Raw genomic sequence first — 25,202 nt, 5'->3', positions numbered from 1 at the left:
AAATGTGCAGGTACCCAATATGCAGGCAAACACCACCAACTAGCTTCAGTCAGTGGTCTAACTCACATGCAAGGTGAGAAAGAAAGGGCGGCTTACTGCGAATGAGCGGCATAGCTGGTGCACACTGCTCATCTGGGTCTACTTTGCTGCTCCCTTTCTGGAGCTGGGAAGCGAATCGCAGAGCAGCTGCAAGCCAGTGTTTACGCTTTCTTTATTCTAAGCACGCCACAAACGGTAAGCCAAGAACAAACATTTCTTTCAGAACATGGCTTGCCATTATGTGCAAACTGGGAGAGGGGCATTAACAATCCAGTTTTAGACTTACTCCTGATGCCTAGTGTGTCCAACTAGAAGTTCGTTCCTGATGAGCTTGCAGGGAAATGCTGCTTGAATGAGCTGGCAAATGCTGGACTTAACTGGACATATGCCAGTGACCCGGGAAGGAGAATGTTCCCTCCTGTGCAGTAGTCCCTTCCTAGCTTGGCAAGTCGCACCAGGTAAAGCATTTATGCTGAGGCAAGTATATGTTCCACAGAATGAATTTACAGTTTTCCTATCTACATTAACACACACACACGATTTTTTTTCTTGGCTATAATGTATGCCAATTCATTATAGAAAGATACTGTCTTCAAGTCCCCAAGAGCTTACCTCTCTTTTTGAATTATAGATATTTAAATGGATTTAGAGAACATTTGTTCTTTAGCTTTAGTACCATTTTCGGGTAAATACTCCCGTGTGCATATAACTTTGCATGGTATCTGAGTCTTTGATGTGATTTAGAGAATCAAATGCTGCTCTTTACATATGGATGTCTATGGCAGTCCTAAATGGTATTTTCTGATTGCCAACTTTGGTATGGATTCTGCCTCTGGATCATTAATAACTTGACATGTAGAAATTCAAGTGATGGGGAAAGCCTCATTTGCCCATCATTCCATGAAAATCCTCCCCTACTTTATACATATCAAACTTCTGTTCAAAGCACAAGAGCAGGCATAGTAAAGGCATGGGGGGGGGGTCACCACGCCTTCATTATTGGTGGAGCTAAAACACATACTTTATTTTATTTTTAAAGTACTATGGGTCGGTTTCTTAGTATCCTTACAGCTAATTCACTACTCATCAAATTGTAAAACACTGATATGCTCAGTTCTGAAACATGTTCTAAACAAGCTACAAAGAAATCCAACAGTATCAACAACACAATGCTGGTATTAGTACCAAAAAGGGGTGGGGGTGGGGAGACAGAAGGTTATCTTCCAAAATGAGAAGAAACAGATTAAGTTATCTCTCACAAACCATGCAAATGGTATGTTGCTATTCGAAGAGTTCTAACCAAGTTATTTCTGGTATGTTCCATGTATGAAAAAAGCCACCGCATTGTCCAGGATACTGGTTAGCTGAAACAGCTATTTCATCAAGAGCATCTGTCATGGCAGATGGCCAATTCACCCCCACCTCACCAAATCAGTCTTTAAACAGCAAGAAGCCACACATTTTTAGCTAGCACTTGAAAATATAAATTTGCAAGTCTAAACCTATAAACAAGTACTTGTGTTCCCCAATTAGAAAACACTGTCTACAAGTGTAGCAAATGCATTTTTCCTCTTAAACCTACTCTTCAAAAAATAACTGATGAGATGGTAAACCTGTGTCTAAGTGGTACTGCTTCAGGCTACATGTGCTGGCTCCCCTGCAAAATATATACATTCATATGCTTAGAAAGCCAGAAGATCAGGGAGGAGACTAGTTTGGAACCCTCTGCACTAATGTTATGAAGTCCCAGTCCTACCTTGTAGATGTAAAGGACAGGCCATTTCCAAACAAAGCACGCACTCTATCATGCTCTATTTTGGTGTTGTGTGGAAGACAATATGAAGAAGTGAAATAAACTAAAGTGATACAGAGGAGACACATGCCTCCCACTGCATTTGCTGGTGAAAACTGGGCCTGAGAAGCTTCGAGATGGAAAAAGAGCATTATAAACATTAAGAACAGGAGAAAGAAATACTTCAGTACCAGCTACTACAGTGTTGGTGGCTGGGTTTGTTACCCATGCTGATTTAGCAGCAATTGCTTTAGGCACTGGCAAAGTCCCTGCGTGAATTATAAGCGGCAGGTGCACTGATTGAACATGACAGTCAGTCACAAAAGCCTCCACATAGAAGCGCCTTTCATATTACCCATAAGAGCAGGATTCATGTCATACCCTGCAGACTCTCTCTATACATATGTATAATGACTGCAAACAATATCTGTATCTGCTTTGTTTTTTCATTATTTGAGTATGACATATGCAGTTTACAGATCCAAAAATAAAGGCATAAAGATGCCAGGATACAGAGAGGGCAAATTATAAAACCATCTGTCAAACTCAAAAGGTATCAAGCTGATTAAAGTGGATTAAGAAAGAAACTGCAATGCTGCCAGTATATAACTGGATGGCAAGGTAACATCTCCAGTTTCTGCAACAGAAGTATAAAACCTTATCCGGGACCCCAGTCTTCTCTCATTGCCATAGTTATAACTAAATTATCTCCCACAACACCTTTTCAAGGCCAAAGACACAGAATATAGCACCCTCCCCTGGAAATTCTGTTTCCCCAGACTAGAAGCAAAAATTAGCACATGATTCATAAAGTGCAAGACATTTTGCGTATATGACAACAACAATAATAAAAATAATTTAAAAATTACAGTACCTCACAGTAAAATCATAGGAACAGGAAGCTAATACAGTAGCATGAAATGGTGAAAACTACAAAGAGATAAAGATACATATATTAACAGCACAAATATAGGAGAGAGATATATAAGTTAACTAAGAAGAGAATTTTGTAAAGGGTCATTATAAAGTATATTACTCAGTACAAAGACTGCTTTAAAGTTACCAGCTTCTATTTTATTATACAGTAGAAGCACCCAACAGCTCTACCATAAATTAAGTTCTCAACTCCATTTAAAATCCCTTACATGACAGTCACCCAAGGTGGCTATTACATTTTCCCTTGAGAATGAGCATGAGTTCTCAACCTATGAATGGTCAAAGTGTTTAAATGCTCATCCCAATTCATCAGCAGTATCCTTTTCCATTCTGTATCATTTCACAGAACATTTAAGAGAGAGATATACTCTATACTGCTACTCTATACAAGGCCATATTTTCTTCCAATACCCTCTTTTAATTTAATTACTATTATTAAGAAAACTGGATTCAAGCTTGAAATCTGGCAACAGCACAAGAGTCTCATAATTTCACCCATAAGGGAGAGTAGATATATTATTATAGTCCTTGGCAGACACAGTGGGGATGAAACAAAGGCTGCGGCAAAGATAGGAGCCAAGAGCCAAACTCTGTCAACCTCATTTCTGGCTCTTACACAATTAAAACTGTAACTCATCATTTTCAAGCACGTCAATGGTGAAAAATAATAATTTTCATTCTCCTCACCACTGCCACCCAGCAAAGTTTATAGTCCTAATATCCTTTCATCTCTCTCTCTTGTTTTAAACAAGTAGCAAGAACTTCCAAAAGATATCTGAAATAAGTTCTATATTTCATCATAGCAACCACTTCAGCATACTATCTGAAAGTATCAACAAAAAAAGTGCACTTTATCCACAAGATGGAAGCAAGGTACTTGCACAGGAACTTCTTTGCACAATCACCCACTGAAGTGGCTGTGGTCCAAAGAGTTACTTAGGAATACCGAAAGGGTAGGCAAGCCCAATGGGAGTGGTGTGGTTTTTCTTCTGAAGAGCAGATTCAGAGGGGACCTTCTGGGCCAAGGTGCCCTGTCTATGGAATGTGCTCCCCAGTGCAGAACTAGGCACAAAAATGGAGCCAGGTTACTGCCAGACTTTAATCATAAAAGTGATTCCAAAACAAATGTTTAACGGGTGTCTGTGCATTCATTAACTCCATTACACAGACTGCCTATGTTAGTGATATATGTACAGCAAACTTGAAATCTAATAATATTTTTTTAAAAAAACTTACTTTGAGTCTTCTTATAGCATATGTATGCCCAAAGAGCTTGAATACTGGCTGTCGGATGTTCCTCAAATCCCAGCCTTTCAAACTGCAGTCAACAGCACCTGATACCAGCAAGTTCTGGTAATTTAATAAAATGTAGAATGGGTTAAAGTAAATATATGTGTAGCTTTCAAATGCTAAACTTAAAGAACAGTTGTTAACAGTACAATCCTATAATGTCTCCTCAGAAGTAAGCCCTACTGAGTTCATTTTTTTTATATACTGCATAATTCTTAGAGGCTTACAATTTACTACACCAAGGTGTTGTACAAAAATGGGAAAATAGATCAAATAAAAGCAATATAATGTCACAGAACAATATAAACCAAGATTCACTCGGGCACAATGTTAGCTGGGACAGAAATTAACAATACTAATCCTAATCAGTGGGACTTCCAGGAAAATGTGTATAGGAGTACAGCCTCAGACAAATACTGGTATCAATCTAGAGTTGACAGACAGTATACGTGATTGAGAGAAATGCTTTAAATACTAGAGCAGTGTTCTTCAACCAGGCGTACACACCAAGGGGGTGTGTTTGTCAGTGTTTCCAAAAATATGTAAAAAATTAAAAGATCAATCCACAGCTAAAGTTGAAGTCAGTTAGTTTAAATCAATATCCATATTCTGTTTTCCTTGCCTTTATTCATTCTGCCTCTTATATCCCCATTACTTTTAATGTAAATGTGCAATTCTATTCGTGGACTCCCTTCATGGAATATGTGTCTATTTTGTCGTTACTAACAGCTAACACTGCTGAAAAATTTGAGAAGGTTTATGAACTTTATATAGCATTACAAATAGGTAGGCAACAGGTAATGTTTATTGTCTAAGTAACACTGAACTTATATATGATTAAAATAAGACTTATGCATCCAGGTAGAATTTTTCTAAATAGTAGCCTATTGGATGCTACTTGGATGCACATGTTCAGACAATGAACGACAACCAACAGGAATGCCAATGAAACCAAGATGTCAATCGCACAAACTCTTAATTCTAAAATCAATACAAGGACACCTCTTTGGAAGGGCAATGATCAACACTTATGCATAAGGAGTTCAATCTCCTCCTACCATAATGATGTCATTACAACATCATATGATTGACAGGTTGTCAAAGTTGTGCAGTTGTCAAAGTTGGCCTGCAGTGTGGGGCAGATATAGATCTGGCCCGCTAGGCCAAAAAAGGTTCCTCACCCTGACAATGGTGTTCTTCTGGTTCTCTCATAGGGGTATTAATTAAACAAGTAGCAAATTAAGGATAACAATAGAGAAGTTAAATATTCATTTTTTGTAAACTAATATTGATAGTGGCATTTTAAACGGGGAGAGCAATTTTAAAGTAAGAGTTAAGCAAGTGCTTATGTCTCTCCCAGTGAAATCTGTCCAAAGTACTTAACTTTAGCAAGTTCCTTGTCTATACGTTACCAAGCCAGCCAGAAATATGACCACTGAAAGTTTAGAAATATATTGTTTCCAGCTATCATACCTGATCATACTTGCACCAATCACAACTTAAAATCTCCGCCTGGTGAGCAGGAATGATCACTGGGGGTCTTGGCGATTTTGCATCCCAAATTCTTAAAGTCTGGTCACCTGAAATAGAAGCACTAAAAAGTAATGCTTTTCCTGTTTCCAATACATATCCATTCAATTCTTCATATAATTACAATGGTGAAGCTTTTAAGCTTGCATCTAGGAAAGCTTACAAATCAAACACCACATGCAAAATAAAAATAAGAAAGCTACAAGATGGAATTAACAACAGTAATTCTACATTTAAAAAACAACCAATGCAAGATTCAGCCTCGTTTCTCATTGTTTGCGTTTATTCCTTGTTTTGGTACGTGTTTTTTGTTTGTAAGGATATATGATTTGGTCAATATCAACAACCTGTGTAACATTCTTAAAATCCGCTACGTAATTATAATTTTGTTAAAAATAAAAGCCATACCAACTACTATTGGCCCAACAGACACCCTCAAAATGGTTCACAGTAGACAGTAAATGCACAACTGCAACATCAAAACATATAGTAGAGAATCCAAATTCAGTTAGAACTCAGTTATATCAACCACTTGTTTAAACATTAGACTACTCCAATTGCTCTACAAATATTTATAAAATTTCCTTGCCCAGCACCATTTATCCTTGCCTGCTGCTCAGCTCTAGAAACAATCTAATCTATAAGACACACAGATGTATATGCAATGAGTGCCTCCCTGTTCAATAAAAGGAAAAAGGAAACTGGGCACAGGCCTGTTTTGCTGCATCAAAGAATGGTTTTCCCTTAAAAGAGCATAAATGATAATAGGAACCCAATTCAACTAAAACTTCTAACCAGTGATAAGGATAAGTGTCATGTAGTGGTAAAGAATGGTCAAGGGCTTATTAAAACAGGCTGGTGATCTGCCTTCATCTGTAGAACTGGACCCCTACTACTTTGGACTCCATGGCTCAAAACCCCTCTTGCTGCTTCAAAACCTATTTGTTCTGCCTTGTATTTTCATCTTTATCCCAGTGATATAACCTAAGTAGCTGCTGTGTATCAACTCAGACCATTGGTCCACCTAACTTACTATTGCTGACACAGCCTGGCAGCTGTTCTCCTGGGTTTCAGGCAAGGATCTCTCCCATACTTACCTGGAGATGCCAAGGATTGAATCTGGGACCTTTTTGCATACAAAGCACATGCTCCTCCAGTGAGCTACAGCCCTTTCCCAGCTGCAATGCAAGTATTTTCCAATATTGGTACTGAACATGTTCACCGATCCCGTTGCACCACAATGCTGCTATTAAGATTTCATTTTGTGTGATAAATGACATGACTCTGGGCAATATCTATGTTATAAATCCTGATTTTAAAAAGTAACAAGGATTAAAAAATTAAAATGGGAAAAAATATATGAGAGGATAAAGTAGTGACTGGTTAACCAATGACAAAAATTAGAAAAAAGTAAAGTTCAGAAATGATTCTGTAGATGAGGGTTCAGAAAAGTCTGAAGAAGTGAGACTGCCAGATGGAAGTGGGAGGTTGTTTCAGCCACTGGGAACAATTCAAGATGAGATACAATTAAAAGAAAATCTGTTTTATGTCAGCATTATACTTGGTGGAAAATTGTCATAAGGCAACAGTTTTTGATGATAACCCACATTTTGCTGCCCAGAATACTTGACAGTCTGCCTTTAACTGATTAATACACACACAAACACAAACACAAACACTTGGATGTAGTACAGAAGCGAAGGAGTATGAGTATTTTTGGATATTTGTGACACAAGGACACCTGGAGAACAAGCAACCGTAAGCAAAAACTAAACATTTTGCAATCCTGTCAAAGCCCTAGTCCCTGATTATTCTCTCTAGCATTGTAGGGCCAGGGTGGCTCTTTCGTACTTCAGAATACTATGGGCTTTGAATGAAACCAGATGAAGACAACAGAACACAGATCTCTCCTGGCATTTGGTAGTTAGTGCAGAATGCTGCAGTACAATTAATGACAGAAGCAATACCTTGTAAGCATAAAATACTGTACCCTCACTCAGAGAAACAAACTGGCTGTCAATTGATTACTGGGCCATATTCAAGTTGATACTCTTAATGTATATAAAGTCCTCAACAGCTTGGGACCAGTTAATGTGAAGGACTGCCTCACTCCACATGCGCCCAAAGCTATTATGTTCAAGTAATAATATACTAAAGGTTGTTAAATAAATAAATAAAGTTTCCTGGTATTGATGACTCAGAAGACTGGGATAAGGCATAAGCCCAAAGCCCACGTGGGAACAAATTCTAGAAGATGGGGTGAATTCTGGTCCAACCGTTTCCCACCACTTACCAAAATGCATGTCTGCACAAGTGCAGACAGCTATGTGTTCTCGCCTAAGGGCACAGGTGTTCTTTGCAGCCTCTCTTTCCCAAGGGTGGGAATGAATGGTAGCAGTCTGGAGGGAGCCACTGCTTGTCCTGTATTCCCGAATCACTAATCGCAGTTTACTGAAAAGGATAGTGGTTTTTTAGCAACAACCCTGGCATGGCAGCCTGTACCTGCTGCCAAGAAATGTCTATTGGCTATAGGATGTAGCAGTAGCATGTAATCTTGCTGGTGGCAAAGAATCAGAATCAGTTTTTTTTAAAGTCAGAAAAATAAAATCTGAGAAGATCACAGCAGGCTAATTTTATTGGCCTATATCCAAATAACTGCAATTAGTTTAGCACACTGAATGAAGATTTGAACTTGTTTTTCTCACAGAAACCCCCACCCTTAGGACTGGCAGAAGTTTAAAGCATCCTTGGGGAAAGTGGCCTAGTGGACTCTCCCCATCATGGCTGTCCCAGCACTACCCTAGCAATTGCTACAGCAATTGAAAGCAGTGTTTAAAACAACACTAGTACTTATGGCCCAGCATAGTTAGAAAAATGGCGCAACTGCCACCATCTTTATTTTCCCACAATGCCTCTGGTCCTGCTGTTGTGTTTCTATGTTGAGGGCTGGGCTCAGAGGCACTGTGGGAAACTTTAAAAATGGCTGTGGATGCAGGCACCCAATTGATCACCTCTCCTATCAGTGCTGGGCAGTAAAACTAAAAGGTCAAACTTAAAAAACAACCACCACCACCCATGCAGATATACATGAAAGGCATGCCCGCAAGAGTCTGCTTGGCCCTGCTAATCTACATGGTCTTTCACGCCACCATGCTAAGTTCCAACACTGGGCCTGACCTCGCAGGTTGCAAACTGAGCTGAGTTTCATAAGCAGTTTGTGAAATGGCATGGTAAAGTAAAAAGATTCCACTGGGCATGCCCCAGCAATACTGGGCTCATTCATTCTATTTCTCTCCTGAAACAAAAGTCTGGCCCATTATCTACTTTGATGCTTAAGCAGAAGCTAAGCAGGTAATGAGTGGGGCCTAGGATGTATCTGGACAGGGCCGTCTTTACCCGGTGGTGTAAGGGGTGTGGGGCACCCAGGCACCGAATTCTGGGGGGTGCCAGGCGCCCACTGCTGAAGCCGCCTAAGTGTATTGTATTGAGATGCTATGTGGCAGCGGGGTCAGCAGCATCTTTGACACAACTGATCTCACGCTACCTGCAGGGAGAGCTCTCTGGAAAGGCTCGCTCACCAAAGCCGGGAGGAGGGGGAATGACAAGAAAGAGGAGAGACAGACAGAAAGAGAACGCGCCTATCTAGCGACGGGAGCATGCACAGGCTCCAGAAGAAGAACTCGTATACGCTCGCAAGCGCCCTCCCAGCTCCTCTGGAAATAAGGTTGCTCCAACAATGAAAAGCTGCCCGAGATAGCTCTCCCACACAAGCGCAAAATGCCCGCCCATCTCATCTTTCAGACACCTCCCTATGACCGTAAGTGCATGTGTGGAGTCTTTACACCGACTCCCAATGTGTTCTTTGGAAAAGCTGGTTTTAAACAACACACACACACAAAACTCCTTTTGGAGTCGCACAGGCGTGAGCGCTATTTATTAAATGATAATAGTGACATAAGCATAATAAAAGTTAATTTGGGAGCTAAACTAAATTTGGGAGTACTGGGCGGATCTTTGCACCCCAGCGGTGCATGCTAAAGACAGCCCTGTATCTAGGTGAACAAGAGTAAAAAGGGTTGGGGAGGAGTGGGGAGCATTTAACTGCTGTGGGTAGAAAACTAATGCAACTTGCTGTCATTATTCTGTTAAATTTTGTTAAATGGATGAGAACGCAAGCATAGAATTGTCAATTGTACAGCATTCCATGAGAAACCAGAAGATAATTTAGATCAGGGGTTGTCAACCTGCTCCCCACTGCCTACTAGTGGGCGTTTCAGGATTCTAGGTGGGCGGTAGGGGGTTCTACGGCACAAGGTGAATCCTCCTTCCATCGAGCACTGGTGGGCGGTAAGGAAATTTTACCATCAAGAAAATTAGTGAGCGGTAGGTATAAAAAGGTTGACTACCCCTGGTTTAGACCTAGTACCATGGTACCTCAGGTTACATATGCTTCAGGTTACAGACGCTTCAGGTTACAGACTCCGCTAACCCAGAAATAGTACCTCGGGTTAAGAACTTTGCTTCAGGATGAGAACAGAAATCATGCGGCAGCGGCGTGGCAGCAGTGGGAGGCCCCATTAGCTAAAGTGGTACCTCAGGTTAATAACGGACCTCCGGAACGAATTAAGTACATAACCAGAGGTACCACTGTATAGTCAAACCTCGGCTCCTGAAGCTCTCCATTTTGGAATGTTTCGGCTCCTGAATGCCGAAAATCCGGAAGTAAATGCTCCAGTTTTTGAATGTTTTTTGGAAGCCAAACATCCAAAGCAGCTTCCGCTTGAGTGCAACCAATTGGAAGCTGCGCCTCAGTTGTCAAATATTTCGGAAGCCGAATGGGCTTCTGGAATGGACTACATTTGACAACCGATCTTTGACTGTAGAACCGCCTCCTCCTGACATAAATTCATTCTCATTTACATTCTTTTCATTCTTTTCATTCATTTCTCACCTTCATATTTTTATCAAAATAAAACCAAGCAAAAACATATTAAAGATTCTCAGCTCTTCATTCAAGCTCCTCAGCATGCCTCTTATGCGCAAGATTCACTTTCACACTGTGTATATATTTTTTATTTTTTATTTTGTATTTGTGAGTTTCTGGCTAGTGAAAGCAATTTTCATGGTCAACATTTAAGTAACATTTTACTAGATGACAAATAAATAAATAAATACTACACAAAGCGCTGTGTCACATTCCTTTCTGTAGCAAACTGCCTGAAAGGGGGAAGCTAATTTATTGCATAATATTCATGATAGGTTATAAATAAAGGCTCATTTATTCAGGCCTAATTATAGCAGGCCGCAGATCGAATTTACTATTAAGGTGCCATGATCTGGGATGCTGCATTCCAAAATGGAATATTCGCCTCATTTCACCATATAATAGATCTGACTAACATCAAACTCATGAAGTACGTGGCAGCTGAAAATGGCTACTAGTGCCAAGGCAAGAGGTCTTCATCCATACTGCAGATAGGATTTTTTTGTATTTTAATAACGGGTCTCACTTGTCTGGAAAAAAATTACTAGGTTATTCTTTTTTAAAACAACAACAACTGTGAACATCATCCTTTAAGGCTTAGACATAAATTTAATAAATCAATAAATAAGGATTTCTGACCCACTGTTAAATAGCCCGCTGTGTGTTCGACATCTCTCATAAAGGTCACATCACACTTTTATGCAGCAAACTTGTTTACAGATGCATATTCCTCAACACCCATGTATACTTCTCAGAGAATAGCATACAAATCAGGTCTCCCAGCTGGGTAACACAAGTTTTTAAGTACATATGTCTCTTGTTCATACTTCACATATCTGCTGTGGCCAAAACAAGGTCTCCACAGTAAAGTCTTAAAAGGCTATTAGTCTTTATGCTACCAAGTGGCTTTACAGGAGCTAGAGGGTAGTCTGAGGTGCTGAACAGCTTCAGGTCTCAAGGAACAACAGAGGGACCAGTTTTTCTAGGCTCAGAAATGACCAAGAATGTAACATTGTCAAAGTCCCCGTATTTATTCTAAATTTTATTTGTTTATTATATTTAGTCATCACTTTTCATACACAAATGGGTGCCCCAAAGTGAAATTAAAACCATATATAAATCAGTTGTAAAACACCATACCTGAACTTACTAATCCAAGAATATTTGTAAAAGGACAAATCCCAGCCACCCAGCTAGAATAAAAGGTAAAGGTAAAGGGACCCCTGACTATTAGGTCCAGTCGTGCCCGACTCTGGGGTTGCGGCACTCGTCTCGCTTTATTGGCCAAGGGAGCCGCGTTTGTCCGCAGACAGCTTCCGGGTCATGTGGCCAGCATGACTAAGCCGCTTCTGGCGAACCAGAGCAGCGCACGGAAACTCCATTTACCTTCCCGCCGGAGCGGTACCTGTTTATCTACTTGCACTCTGATGTGCTTTCGAACTGCTAGGTTGGCAGGAGCAGGGACCGAGCAACGGGAGCTCACCCCGTCGTGGAGATTCGAACCGCCAACCTTCTGATCGGCAAGTCCTAGGCTCTGTGGTTTAACCCACAGCGCTACCCGCGTCCCTTCCCAGCTAGAATATGAGCACTAAAACTGGCCAATTCCTCACAACTAGCCTCCCTCCAAGTGAACAGTCAAAGGCCTGAGTAAACAAACATTTTAGCTTAGCACCTAAATGCAGGCAATGATGGTGCCAGGCATACTAATAGATGAACTTCTGACAGCAACAAATCTAGACTATTTTAGCACCTGTACATTAAAATGCCTCCCCATGGTCCAAATCTTAAGGGTATAGATAATGCACTACACCAGTTCAGACTCAATCCCCAAGACAGTTAGTTACTAACACTGCTGTTAAAGCATCTGCCATAATAACAATGTATACTAGGAATATATAGGCCTAAGAAAAATTGAAACAACTTTACTATTTTTAGCAACAGCTTACAGAACAAAATATAAACATACCAAGTAATTTTTGATAATTGTTAAATTAATGTACTGTGCAAGCATGTACCAATACATGATGAAATCCCAAACCATTGTGTTGGAATGAGAAATCCAACTTTGCATATTTATATTGGGTTGCGCCTACCAACTCATCCAGTCTTACAAGTGGAACCTGTATAATGTAAATTTGCTTTGCTATCTGTGTAGCTTATTATGAAGTCAAACAAAACCTCATTGGACTATCATTATCAATTAAACTTTTTATTGCACTAGCCATAGGCCATGGAATCATTCAGAAGGAGAACAACAACAACAAAAACCCAATAACCATAAAAATCATCGGGCACCCACGATAAAGATGAGCGTGCTACCAAAGATGTTATTTTTATTTCAAACACTCCCGATAATTAAGGGGACATCAATATTTAAAGAATGGCAAAACAGAATATCAAGGTATATCTGGCAGGGTAAGAAGCCAAGGATTCAGTTTACGTTACTAACAGATGCGAAGGAAAGAGGTGGCTTCGCCCTGCCAGATTTGAAACTATATTATGAAGCATCTTGCTTATGCTGGTTAAAAGAGTGGATTAAATTAGAAAATGGAGAATTGTTGGATCTGGAAGGGTTTGATAATAGATTTGGTTGGCACGCCTATATATGGTATGAAAAGAAGAAAATTCATAAAGGGTTTGAAAACCACATCTTCCAAAGGTCGTTAATAAATGTTTGGGGCAGGTATAAAAATTTGTTGGAATTTAAACTCCCCCACTGGATTTCACCCTTAGAAGTGATGAGTGTAAAAAAGATTAATATGAGGGGGAGGTGGATATGGAGAATTGACAGTTAAAGAAGGGGGGAAATGTAAAACTAGCTAAAATGTACAAAACATGTAATAAGTGTTGGAAATGTAAAGAAAAAGAAGGGACATTCTACCATATGTGGCGGGAGTGTAAAAAGGTGAGAGGCTTCTGGGAAATGATATATAATGAATTGAAAAAGATGTTGAAATATACGTTTATTAAGAAACCGGAGGCCTTCTTATTGGGATTGGTAGGAAATGAGATAAGTAAGAAAGATTGTAAACTTTTTCAATACGCAGTTACAGCAGCGAGAATACTTCTGGCCCAAAAATGGAAACAGGAAGAATTACCGACGGTGGAAGAATGGAGACTGAAATTGACTGAGTATGCAGAATTGGACAAACTAACAGGGAAGATTCGGTATCAACAAGACCAAAAGTTCATCGAGGACTGGGGAAGATTTACAGATTATCTGAAAGGCATATGTGATGAACAGATAACGTTTGTTGGTTTTCAAGAGACTCTGTGAAAAACAGAGGAATATTGTTAAAAAGAAAATAAGAGGAGGGAAGGAGATATCTAAAGGCAATACTAAGTTAAGAAATGCGTTAATAATATTGATGCAAACGAAAGATTGGCAGAGGAGCTGAGGGAAGTCAAAAAAAGTGATGAATGTGTGATAAAATGTGAATTGATTGTATTAAATGGTTTTTATATTTTTTTGTGGAAAATGAATAAAAATATTATTTTTTAAAAAATCATCGGGCACCCTATTATTATCATTGTTGTTAATAACAACAGCAACAGCAGCAGCAGCAGCAACAACAACAACAATTGTATACTGCCCTATACTTGCAGGTCTCAGGGTGGTACAGGATAAAATCGTGATATAAAAACACAGAATAAATAATAATCAAAATAAAAACAAGAATAACCCAATAATCCCCCCCTAAATTTTAATAGCAGTAAAACACAGAAATTACTGTATTTTTCCTTCTACAAGACACCCCCATGTTTTGGGGGCAAGAGCCAATCGCCAGTCCACCCTTGGCACTATCCGTGTATAAGACGCCCACTGATTTTTGACATTATTTTTTTGGGAAAAAACCAAGTCTTATACACAGAAAAATACGGTATGTTACTTTTCAATCAGTTCTAATATCCAAGGATGCTGCATGCTGATTTACATGGAAACCCAAACAGCCAGTTCTAAATGAACATGCTGCTGCGTCTGCCTACAATTCTGGTCTAACATACCTGCAATGCTGGAATAATGCCGTGTTTTGTGATCTGCTGGCAGAATAGCCAGCATGCCTCAACTTAAGTGTTTTCGTCAGCTCTGCATGCCTTAGAAGGAGGCCACTAGATACACTGAAGAATCTGCAGCTTCTTAGCCTCGGAAGTCCCCTTATGTAAAAAGAGAAAACAATTTTCTACTGATCTACAGGGACTCAAAACATAGCACTTTTGTACTTAGTGCGAGTATTCAGATCATCCTAAAACTGACTCATGGGTAGCCCATCAAAACCATTCTTAGAGAAGTTCAAGGAAAAGTCTGTTAACATTTTCCTAACAATTTGATGTTCTGAAGTTGCTTGTGGGAGACTGCCAATGTCTCATATTATCAGCAGCTCCAGATTCCTCATGTGTAAATTATTTTCCCATAATGCACTATGGTCATTAACACTGCTGTCGAACTCTTAAACATAAAATGTTAGAGCTGAATGAGAAATAGGAATTTAATTAATTCGAGAGCTACGTAGCTTGCTACTTCTCTGTGTGTTCTGATACTTTGGTGTGCAAACTGAAAAGAAAAACAAGTCCACTGCAGCTGGGGAAAACCTTTAGAAAATTGCCCTACTACAAGAAGCCAAGCTTAATTATGATGAATGGAAAACTTCAGTGTGACTAAATTCTACTAAGATGCAAGTCCACATTTTCTTTTCTGGATGCTTGAAAATGCTGGAGTAAAACCAGTTTGCATTTACTATAATAAATAAATGTAATAGCCACATTAAAGTTCTAAATGAATGCAACATTAAAACTGAAGTCCTAGCAGTTAAGATAATAGCTGGCTGTTATGCCAAGCTTCACAGATTTCTTCCCGCTGCCGAAGCAGCTCTCATTTATAAGTGTCAGAGTGCTTTCCTCTTACAAGTAAGCATCTGATTTGTAAGCAGCTTCTTAGTGGCAAATTTATGACCAATATCCTGGTGGCCACAGGCGACCAGCAGTTCTACACAGGCAACTGTGTAGGCAGGCAGAGGGAAGACAGATCACTCCCTCCCTCCCTCCTCCAGCAGCCTACATGGTTTTGACCACAACAGGCATGGAAACAGAGCAGGCACAAGTATCTGGCCACAACTTCACCAGGCTGTATCGCTAAAGGCAATTTTGCTTACTAGCCTATTAAGAGGCTAGCAAGCCTGTATTTCCAAGCTGGTCCTAGAGGAGGTAGTAAACATATTTGCAGGCTTATCACTTTTGTGGTTTCACAAGTCTGCCATAAACAGTATTTGAATATAAAAATGATGTTTTTCATGATAAAATGGAAGCATGGATCACAACCTCTAGCCCTGAAGACTGAATGGCAAAAGATAACACAGGAGTGCCAAATGTGAGTATCAGATGCATTTGGGCCTTCTTTACGTGATACTCAAGTTTTGTTTTCCAGGTAGGGAGAAGGGACCTTCTGGGCAAATGGCACAATGACTCATTAAACCCTTTTAAGCACCAGGCGGTTTTGTTATTTATGTCATTTCTTTAATCACATTTTCCACATGGCTAGCCTTTTGTTGTCAGCCAGACATTTATCAGGCCCATGAGCCAGAGCAGCCTCTTCCACCCGATCTCCCACCCGGCTTTATCAGTCCAGAAACTGGTACTGACATCATGACGGAATAGAATAGAATAGACAACATCGATTTAACAACTCATGGTTGCTATCTTGATCTCGGGCTCTAAACAAGAGCTGAAGCAACTGGGTAAGTTCCCACAGGAGTGCAGATGATTGAATACAGTATTAACAGCTCTGCAAAGTGTTTTGCACCTTTCCAAATGGAAAATGTATTTAATGCTGAATACACATTAATTGAAATGCCATTCAGGCAGGGCCACCCCCATCACCCCCAATAATCTACTCTTGTTCAAATAAGTGCTCATGGGTGTAATTTGCACAACTCCAGACCCTTAAGTATTTAATCACTTTTTTCTATTTCTACTTCTTAGACCATAAATACAGTGATTTTTCTGTTTGCTTTTCTCCTATAATATTCTCCCCTTCTCCCAAACAATGAACTAAAGTAGAGTTTAGAGATTTACATACTGTCAAACATACTGTAATATGTCTATATACTGACAATCTGATTAAGTGTCTGCTGCATTAATGGGAGGAATTCCATAAAAAGCCTGAAGCTGTCAATGCATTTTTTCCATAAAACAACCATTTGCAGCTTCAATTCCATTCACGTGTATAGGATGGGATGTGTGTGCAACACACACAAACACACATCAGCAGTTAGGGCTTTGGAGAACAGCAAATAGAAAAAATTAACAGTAAGTTATTTGCTAGCTTTCTATTTAACTCTTTTCACAGAATTGTAGAGCTGGAAGGGACTCAGAGGGTCATCTAGGTCTACCCCCTGCAATGCAGGAATCACAGCTAAGAAAAGAATGTCATTTTGAATTCTTCCATGAACTAGTATCCTTGTTATCATGGTAGCAAGCAAAGCTCCTCACTTAGAGCATCCTTGAATGACTTCAAAGGATGTTTCATTTTCAGGCTAGTGGCTCAGGGTTCATTCACGTGAATGACGTGCAGTAACGTGCAGTTACTGCTGGGAAAACTTGTGAATGGCAGGGCGCTCCTGTTTGTGGGCACCCACCACATGCGCCATTTGGTTATCAGCTTGTGTAGAAGTAAGTGGGTGTCATTCAGAAAGGACCCCTACCCATTTTGATGCTGAACACAAACGCCTCTCAAGTGACATTTCAAGCCAACTTGAAATGAAACAGATTTCTGCAGTTAATCTCTTGCAGTGACTTGACCGGTAACCCATACAAAAATCTCATAGGTATGGCAGACAGTTTTAATGTTATTGAGCTGGGAACAATGTAAGAGGCAAAATTACATATAATCAATCAAACTAACCCACCTGTCTTAAGAAGCAGCACCAGCCAACCCATTTGACACAACCTAATCAGCAAAATATACAAAATCCAGAAAGCCAATATATGTAGATATTTTTGGTATAACGAGCTAAAAAAGTTGTTTATATGTTCACAGCTCGTGAAAGATCTTGGTCATCCCTGTAGGTCAATCTTCCCCAAACTGATGTCTAAGGCACCAGGAGGTAACAGCTCACATCCGCCCCAGCCAGTATGCCTGTGCTGATTGGGGCCGTAATCCAAAACAACTGGAGGTCACTAGGATGAGGAAGACTGCTTTTTGTCATTCCTTGAAAATGTCATCTCAAAGTGCTACATCAACCAACATGGTAAAAAGGGATGTTAGGGGGAAAGATGGACAATCAGCACTGATTGCATGTAAGGTTATGCGGAATAAACAACCAAAGAAATAAATCCAGTTCAGACAATCCTCTCTCAACTTAATAAGCCAGTATATGAATAAGCCTTTTGCCTGTTCATGAATGCCATCTCTAAATAACCCTAATTAATCAGGCCGTCTCAAAGTAGCCATAGTTTCCTGTTTTATCAAAAGCTGGTAACCATGGTTTCCTGGTCCAGATGAAATGGGAAACTATGGTTAATTTGAGACTTCCTTGCTTGATTGCTCATGTCACGAAGGAATGAAGGGGCTATGTATATGTGCAAAAGGCTAATTCATATTTTGCCTTAATATAAGATCACCGCCCTGTGATCTTCAGATGAAGGGTGGTATAAATATTTAAATAATAATAACATAATAAAGCCAAGTGTTTGACAGCAGCCATGTGTTTCTGTATTGCATAGTAAAGGATAATCCAGAGAACGAAATAGCTTCTACATCACATCCATAAGCGGAAAATCATCATTTGTGGCTTCCCATCATACGTCTCTTAAAGCTATCCAGATAAATTACTCTTAACCATTGTATCTTGAGATCCATCTGCTGTGGAAATCGAAAGCAACAAAACCAAACAAAAACAGACTAACATTTTCTCCTAGTAAAATGATTTATCAGCACTCATCTTAACCAATCAGATCAAACAAGGTATCACTGGAAAGGTCACAGTGTAAGGGCAATACTGAGTAAGTGGCTCTTTGGATCCCAGCCACTGTCAACACTAATAACTAAATACAGAACTAGCCAGATGTCCCAACGTTCTGACCTAGAACAGTTCATAAAAGGAAAGCCCAGAGAACGAAGAACACATTTTGTGCTTTTCCAGTACCCAATGTAGTCAAATGCATTGCTTTCTGGTCTGGTCCATTAACCCAGAAATCAGTCAAAACTGATGGGAAACACAAGCAGGTAAAATGATCATTCATTATTTGGAACTTTTCTTGCTATTGCACAGCAATAAATGTCCCTGGGAATTTTTTTCTTAAGACCTGTGTATGGCATCTTCTTCAAAACAAGGTCTTTGCTGCTTTGTTGGCCTGGCTCGACCTCTGTACCATAAAGAATAACAAAAACTAGGAGTCTGTAGTTTGCCAAAGCATAAAATATTTTCCCTGCAAAAGCTGCAGCAGCTGCAGCAGAAAAAGCAAGTCTGGAACACTAAGGTCAGAAAAGGACGACATCTTTAGAAGTACAGCCAGTGAGATGCCCGTGTTCTACCTCTATGTGCTGGATCTTGTTCTTTCTATAATGTGTTTCATTAATCAAAAAGATTGAGAAAATGGCTCATTAAATAGTCCTTAAAGGACCTGTCAAAAGAAATGGAAGGTACAGTTCAACTTGCCCATTTCACTACAGTATGTGTCCAATTTTGGGTCTAAAATTTTCAGTCCAGGACAACTGTTTAGTGAAAGGGCATTTATTTATCTGCTGTTTTACATATGAAGGAGCTTGACTCAGAAGACTCTTGCCTGCCCTTACCAATGGTGGGTAGGTGGGGAAACTTACTGAAGAATAGAAGCCAGTGAATTGCAAGAAATGTACAAAACCTTGCAGTTCAAGCATCCTTTAGGCATGCAACAAGTGAAGGAGGTGCATGTGGCTGAGGGCTAGAGCCAGCTTTTCTTACTGATTTCAATTGAAACAAATTAGATTTGGTTTCAAATAATTCTGGTTCAGGAGCGGAAAGGAAGATGCATCACTCTGAAGTGTTAAATGGCATTACACTTGAAAGAAAAATCTGGCTGACCTATCCATTTGGTACACAGAAGAGAAATGGTCATGCTGCTACTAATCAAACAGATTAATTATGCTGCTTCAGTAGGCAAAGAAGCTCCACAACATGCTGAGCTTTAAAAATAACACCCACACACATGGGGTACATCTTTCCTTTAACACAATCCTAATTTTTAGTTAATGTTTATTGCTGTAAAGGTAAAAATGTGTAATATGTGAGTCCTATGGCTTACAACTACCACCTGTTTGCAAATACTGCTTTCTTGGGTAAGGTGGTGGCAAAGGAGTTGCAGGAGTTCCTGGTGAATATGAATTACTTGGATCCATTTCACTTTGGGTTCAGGCACAGTTTGGGGACTGAATCAGTCTTGGTCGCCCTGATGGATGACCTGTATCAAGAGCAGGATGCAAGGAGTGCACCTCTGTTACTGCTTCTTCCATCTCTCAGCAGCTTTTGATACATTTGCCATGGGATCCTCTTGGACTGGTTCCATGGGATGTGTATTGGAATCACTTCTTTCACAATGGCTTCACTCCTACCTAAAAGGTTATGCCCAGAGAGTAGCATTGGAAACTGTGTTTTGGCTCCCTGGTCCTCATACTCGGGTGTACTGCAAGGTACAATCTTGTCCCCAATGTTGTTTGATATCTATATGAAGCCACTGGGTATGGTCATTCAGAGCTTTGGGGCAAAATGTCGTCACTACGCTGATGACGCACAGCTCTACTTCCCTGTAACATCTGAGTCAAAAGAGACTGTGCATTATCTGGACTGTTATCTGGCTGCAGTGATGGAATGGATGGTAAACTGAGCTTCGACTCTGGGAAATAGGAGGCACTGTGGGTGTCCGAGAGATTGCCTGTTCTGGGCAAGATAGCATTCCCTCTGAAAAAACAGGTTTTGAGCTTGGGAGTGCTCCTGATTCCATCTTTCTCACTGGAAGCTCACATAGCTTAGTGGCTATGAAATCATTTTACCAGATATGGTTGGTATGCCAACTGCAGCCATTCTTAGACCCGGACAGTCAGGCCACAGTAATTCATGCATTAGTAACCTCAAGAAATCATTACTGAAAGCAACAATTCCATGCTATGTACTCAGAGAACTAACAAAATGCAGCTGAGGAGAAAAAAAACAACCCAAGAATAAAACTGTGGTTTGATATTTTACTTTGCAAACTAACTTTGGTTATAGGATGCCACTATTGCTCATGTTTGCCTTCAACCTGCCCACCTTTTGCAGTATGTGTGTGTGTGTGTGTGTGTGTGTGTGTGTATATATATATATATATATATATATATATATATATATATATAATTTGTTGCAAAAACAGCAGTAAGGTAATGTGAACAAAGCACTCTGAACACTCAAAAGCATGATACAAACATTAAGTCTTAATGCAGCAACTACAATAATCCTAGAAAACCATAGGAAGTAAATTGGTGCAACAGTATGATGGTGTTAACCTAAAGAATATCCTGGAAATCATTTTTTTAAAAAATCTTTACTGCAGTGAACCTTTTCATTATACTCCCAAATCCCTTTTCAAATCATTGTGAGGATTTCAGCTTGCCCCAAGAGATACTAATCGTTTTGATAAAAAGTAAGCCAGATACACAAGAAATAAGCATGAGCTAAAGTTACACAATGGTTGGTTTTCGATTCTTATGAACCACAGGCTTCAAAATTTAATCAACACACTACCCAAAGCCTTGCTGAGGTGCATTTTTCAGGGAACGCCTTGATCTCATGGACACAGAAATATCAGGTAAAAGATGTGAAGCCTGATTGTGTAGCAAAGCACTACACTGCCATACAGACAACCAGGCAAGGGGAAAAAAACTTTTTAAAGAGAAGCGGGGGGAGGGGGGAAATGCCAGTGTGAAAAATTGCCACTAGCTCACTCAAGTGAGACAATTGCTGATCCATGTAGAGAGACCAAGTCAGTGGATTTAAAAGATAACTACTGAACCTCCACTTCAATTATAGCTATACATTTATCATTTCTTCTGCCACTTCTATAAATTTATACCACCACCTGCTGGACAGGATTTGAAAGCAATCAAAAATAATGTTCCCCTTTTGAGTATGACTGCACAGTTAAATATTTACCTGAGGCAGATGCAAAGCAGCCTGGGATGTGCGGAGACCATATTGTGCTGTAAATGACACCTTCGTGGCCTTTAAAAGTACATAAAGACTGTCCCACTGCAGGATCCCACTAGATATAATGTAAACAAATAAACAGCTGTTTGTGCAGTGTAATAACTGAAGGCAATATACTGAATTTTATTTGCTCACATTAAAAACATAGGCTTGTTTTGCTAAATATGTGCACTACAGCATACATTATTGTCCTATTATAAGATGTTCATAAACAGGGCAGCATTTTCTACTTTTGAGTAGTACTGAGTACTGAGCAGAGGAAAATTACTACACAAATTAACTTTGTTTTTTATTGTGTTTATTAGGTTTTCATTTTAAATTCAGTCATGTCACCCCTTGACTTTTTAAAAACTTAAGGTATAACTATAGGTACACTTACCTGGTAGCAACTGTCATTGGAATCACTATGATTTATGTTTGCATAAACATGCACAGGATGAACTTCGTTATTTTTAAATAGTCCCAGATAGTTTTAAAAACAGAGCCAATTCAAAGACAGAAAAATGCTTTCTTTTGGCATTGCAAAAAAATGAAAGAAAAAATAACTAGTTGTTGTCATGTTTGTCCCTGAAAATAATACAAAATAAAAAGGTGTCATCTTCCACTAGAACAACTTCTCTGTGTAGGAGTGTGAATCTAAGATCTGTTAGAAATGTGCACCTATGAAGCAGCTTTGCTTTATATATCTGAAAATTAGCTATTTTCCATCCTGCTGCATGAATAATTCTATACAACCTGAGTGCTTGAATACTCCTACATTGTGCATAGAGGAATCTCGTTACCACCTTATCTTGTTTGTGTTGCAAAAAATCTCTCTCCAGCACTTATGACAGCAAACTTTAAACTTCTGGTTTTGTTATTCGTGAAACTTTTTTAATTGGTGCATATGACAACATATTAGCAGAACCTATTCAAGAAGAAATAGAACAGTGATAGACTTTTTGGAGGTAGGCAATTTCAGATGGATTAAAAAATGGCGCCTTCACCTACAGCTGAAGGGGAACAATGTTCAGAATTCTACTATCTCATTCAACTGCATGCTCAGACCAGACCTAATATCCTTTCTATATTAGTGGCAGTACTATTATTCTGTTTTCATCTTATTCACCTCTTATTGCAGGACATGTAGGTCCAAAAGCAATACTTCAGCACCTGTAGTTTTGCTCATTTCCCCGGAATTCTGCTTCACATAATATTATGTTCAAATTTATTTTCATCATCAACCCAGTGGGTCGGTAGCAATTTTTTCTTAATCTCTCACACAGGTTTGAACAGGTCTTCTGCTATGTGGAGAACCACATCCTGTGACGACTCCAGATGCTGAATTCATTCACTGCCTATGGCATTTGCAAGAAATAAAGCAGGAATGGCCCTTCAGTTGCTATTGGACTGCAACTCCCACCAGGATGGTTAATGGTCAAGGATTATGAGAGTTAGAATTCCGAGATTCCCCATTCTTGACCTAAACCATCTTTATTTTTATTAAGCCAGTATAATTTCAGCAGAGAGAGCAAGGTAGCATCTGTTCAAACAAAGAGTCAATAGAATGGCACAGGTTAAGAGAGGATTCTCTTCCTGCATGTTGAATTAATACAAAATTTAAATAGCCAGAAGTACAAACATACCAATTTTGCTGTTTGATCCCACGACCCAGATACTACTAGTTGTTCTCCTCTGGCCTGGCTCCAATCAACACTGTAAACCTGCAAATATTGGATTAATTTCAGTTTACAAGTTCACAAAGCATCCAAGTTAGACAAACTATAGTTAGAGTGGTTTTTTTCTGTCCTGCCACCAGTGAGAATATTTGTTATGAAATCAATTAAAGCATAAACCTTCTGAAATGTTTACATATCTAGCAAAACAAAGTTCCACAATGAAAGCTTTCTCTCGTTAACACCAGGAATTAAACTGTTTGCTATACAGTGATACCTCAGGTTAAGAACTTAATTCGTTCTGGAGGTTCGTTCTTAACCTGAAACTGTTCTTAACCTGACGTACCACTTTAGCTAATGGGGCCTCCTGCTGCTGCTGTGCCGCCGGAGCACGATTTCTGTTCTCATCCTGAAGCAAAGTTCTTAACCCGAGGTACTATTTCCGGGTTAGCGGAGTCTGTAACCTGCAGCGTCTGTAACCCGAGGTACCACTGTATAAGGCTTAATGATACATGAAGTCTCAGTAACACGTTTATAAAGATGCAAGCTTATTTAGCTACATGATATGACATATGAAATGAGAAATAAATGAGTAGGTAGATGCATTGTATTATTTGTGGAAATGTACTAAATGTACTAAAACAGAAAGCTAAAAGCTTTCCGTTACTTATTATTTATTTCCTAAAATTCATACACCACTTGATTGTTAAAAAGTAACCTCAAAGCAATTTACAATGTGCTCTCCAAGATGGTCCGTATGGTCCAAATGATTAGAGCCATTTCTGTTGCTCACTATGACTATCTCCTAAACCTCTGCCCAGATATTTTTCACCCCTGTTCTGGTAGCTCAGTTGGCAGAGTATGAGACTCTTAATCTCAGGGTTGTGGATTTGAGCCCTATGTTGGGCAAAAGATTCCTACATTGTAGGGGGTTACACTAGATGACTCTTGTGATCCCTTCCAGCTCTACAGTTCTATGATTCTATCAGGCTATCCTCAGGCTGACACATTTTCCCCTCATCTTTCCTCCACTCCCTTTATTGTGTACAGAAGGCAATGTCCAAACCAGGAAACCCCCTAGGTTTTTGAACACTGTATCTCTTTCACAGTTCAAATTACCAGTGGATCCCCCAATACAGAGATTCACAATGGACGAATACCACATCCAGACAGTTCTGATTCCAACATGTCAGAACTGCCAGCCTTGTTTGTCCACTCTGCTAAAAAAATCTGAAAGTATATCTCAGCAACTGTACTTCACAAAGTATAATCTGAGGCAACTCATGAAGGATTGCAAGACCATTTTCCTCTCATGACAAACAATAGCTATTTTGTGAGTTAACTAGGCTGCAAAAAACAAAAATATTTGGCAGCACAACCACTATATTGAGGTTTCTGTGATAAGCCTCTTGGGGCATTAATTCACAAAGTCCTCGCTGCTTGTGCAACACCATTCCCATAATTGTTGAATGCTAATCCTGATGCAGTATGCAAAAATAGACCTGCTGGGCCTGTGACACCTGCTTTGCACAAATGGAACCCACCAACATGCAAAAAGACTTTAAACGAGAAACATTTTACTTTTATCTGTACCAGCTGATTTTCTTTTGATAAGCCTTGTAAGCAAACTAAGAGATGCTATTCGCGTGAAACTTTTTACTACCTAATAAATAAAAATATTGCTTAGAGACAATTATTACCCTTCAACTAGGCAAGTGACTACTTTTAAGTTTGGCTTTGATAGTAATGTGTGTGTGTGTGTG

The 25,202-nt window shown here is 39.6% G+C and overlaps 1 protein-coding gene across 1 annotated transcript in view; it reads right to left on the bottom strand.

The window, feature by feature from the left end:
• The window catches only part of PEX7 (peroxisomal biogenesis factor 7), a 52,412-nt gene that overhangs the window by 20,626 nt on the left and 6,584 nt on the right, over positions 1-25,202 (bottom strand). Inside the window, exons 4-8 of the mRNA XM_083607847.1 lie at positions 23,410-23,487; positions 21,731-21,839; positions 5,531-5,637; positions 4,004-4,117; positions 2,706-2,761 (exon numbers count right to left, since the gene is read on the bottom strand). Coding sequence (XP_083463973.1) covers positions 2,706-2,761; positions 4,004-4,117; positions 5,531-5,637; positions 21,731-21,839; positions 23,410-23,487 — 464 coding nt within the window. The remainder of the gene's footprint in view (positions 1-2,705; positions 2,762-4,003; positions 4,118-5,530; positions 5,638-21,730; positions 21,840-23,409; positions 23,488-25,202) is intronic.

This window comes from Podarcis filfolensis, assembly GCF_964270895.1.
Source record: "Podarcis filfolensis genome assembly, chromosome: 3".
NCBI lineage: Eukaryota > Metazoa > Chordata > Lepidosauria > Squamata > Lacertidae > Podarcis > Podarcis filfolensis.
This window is presented reverse-complemented; position numbering and strand designations above follow the sequence as displayed.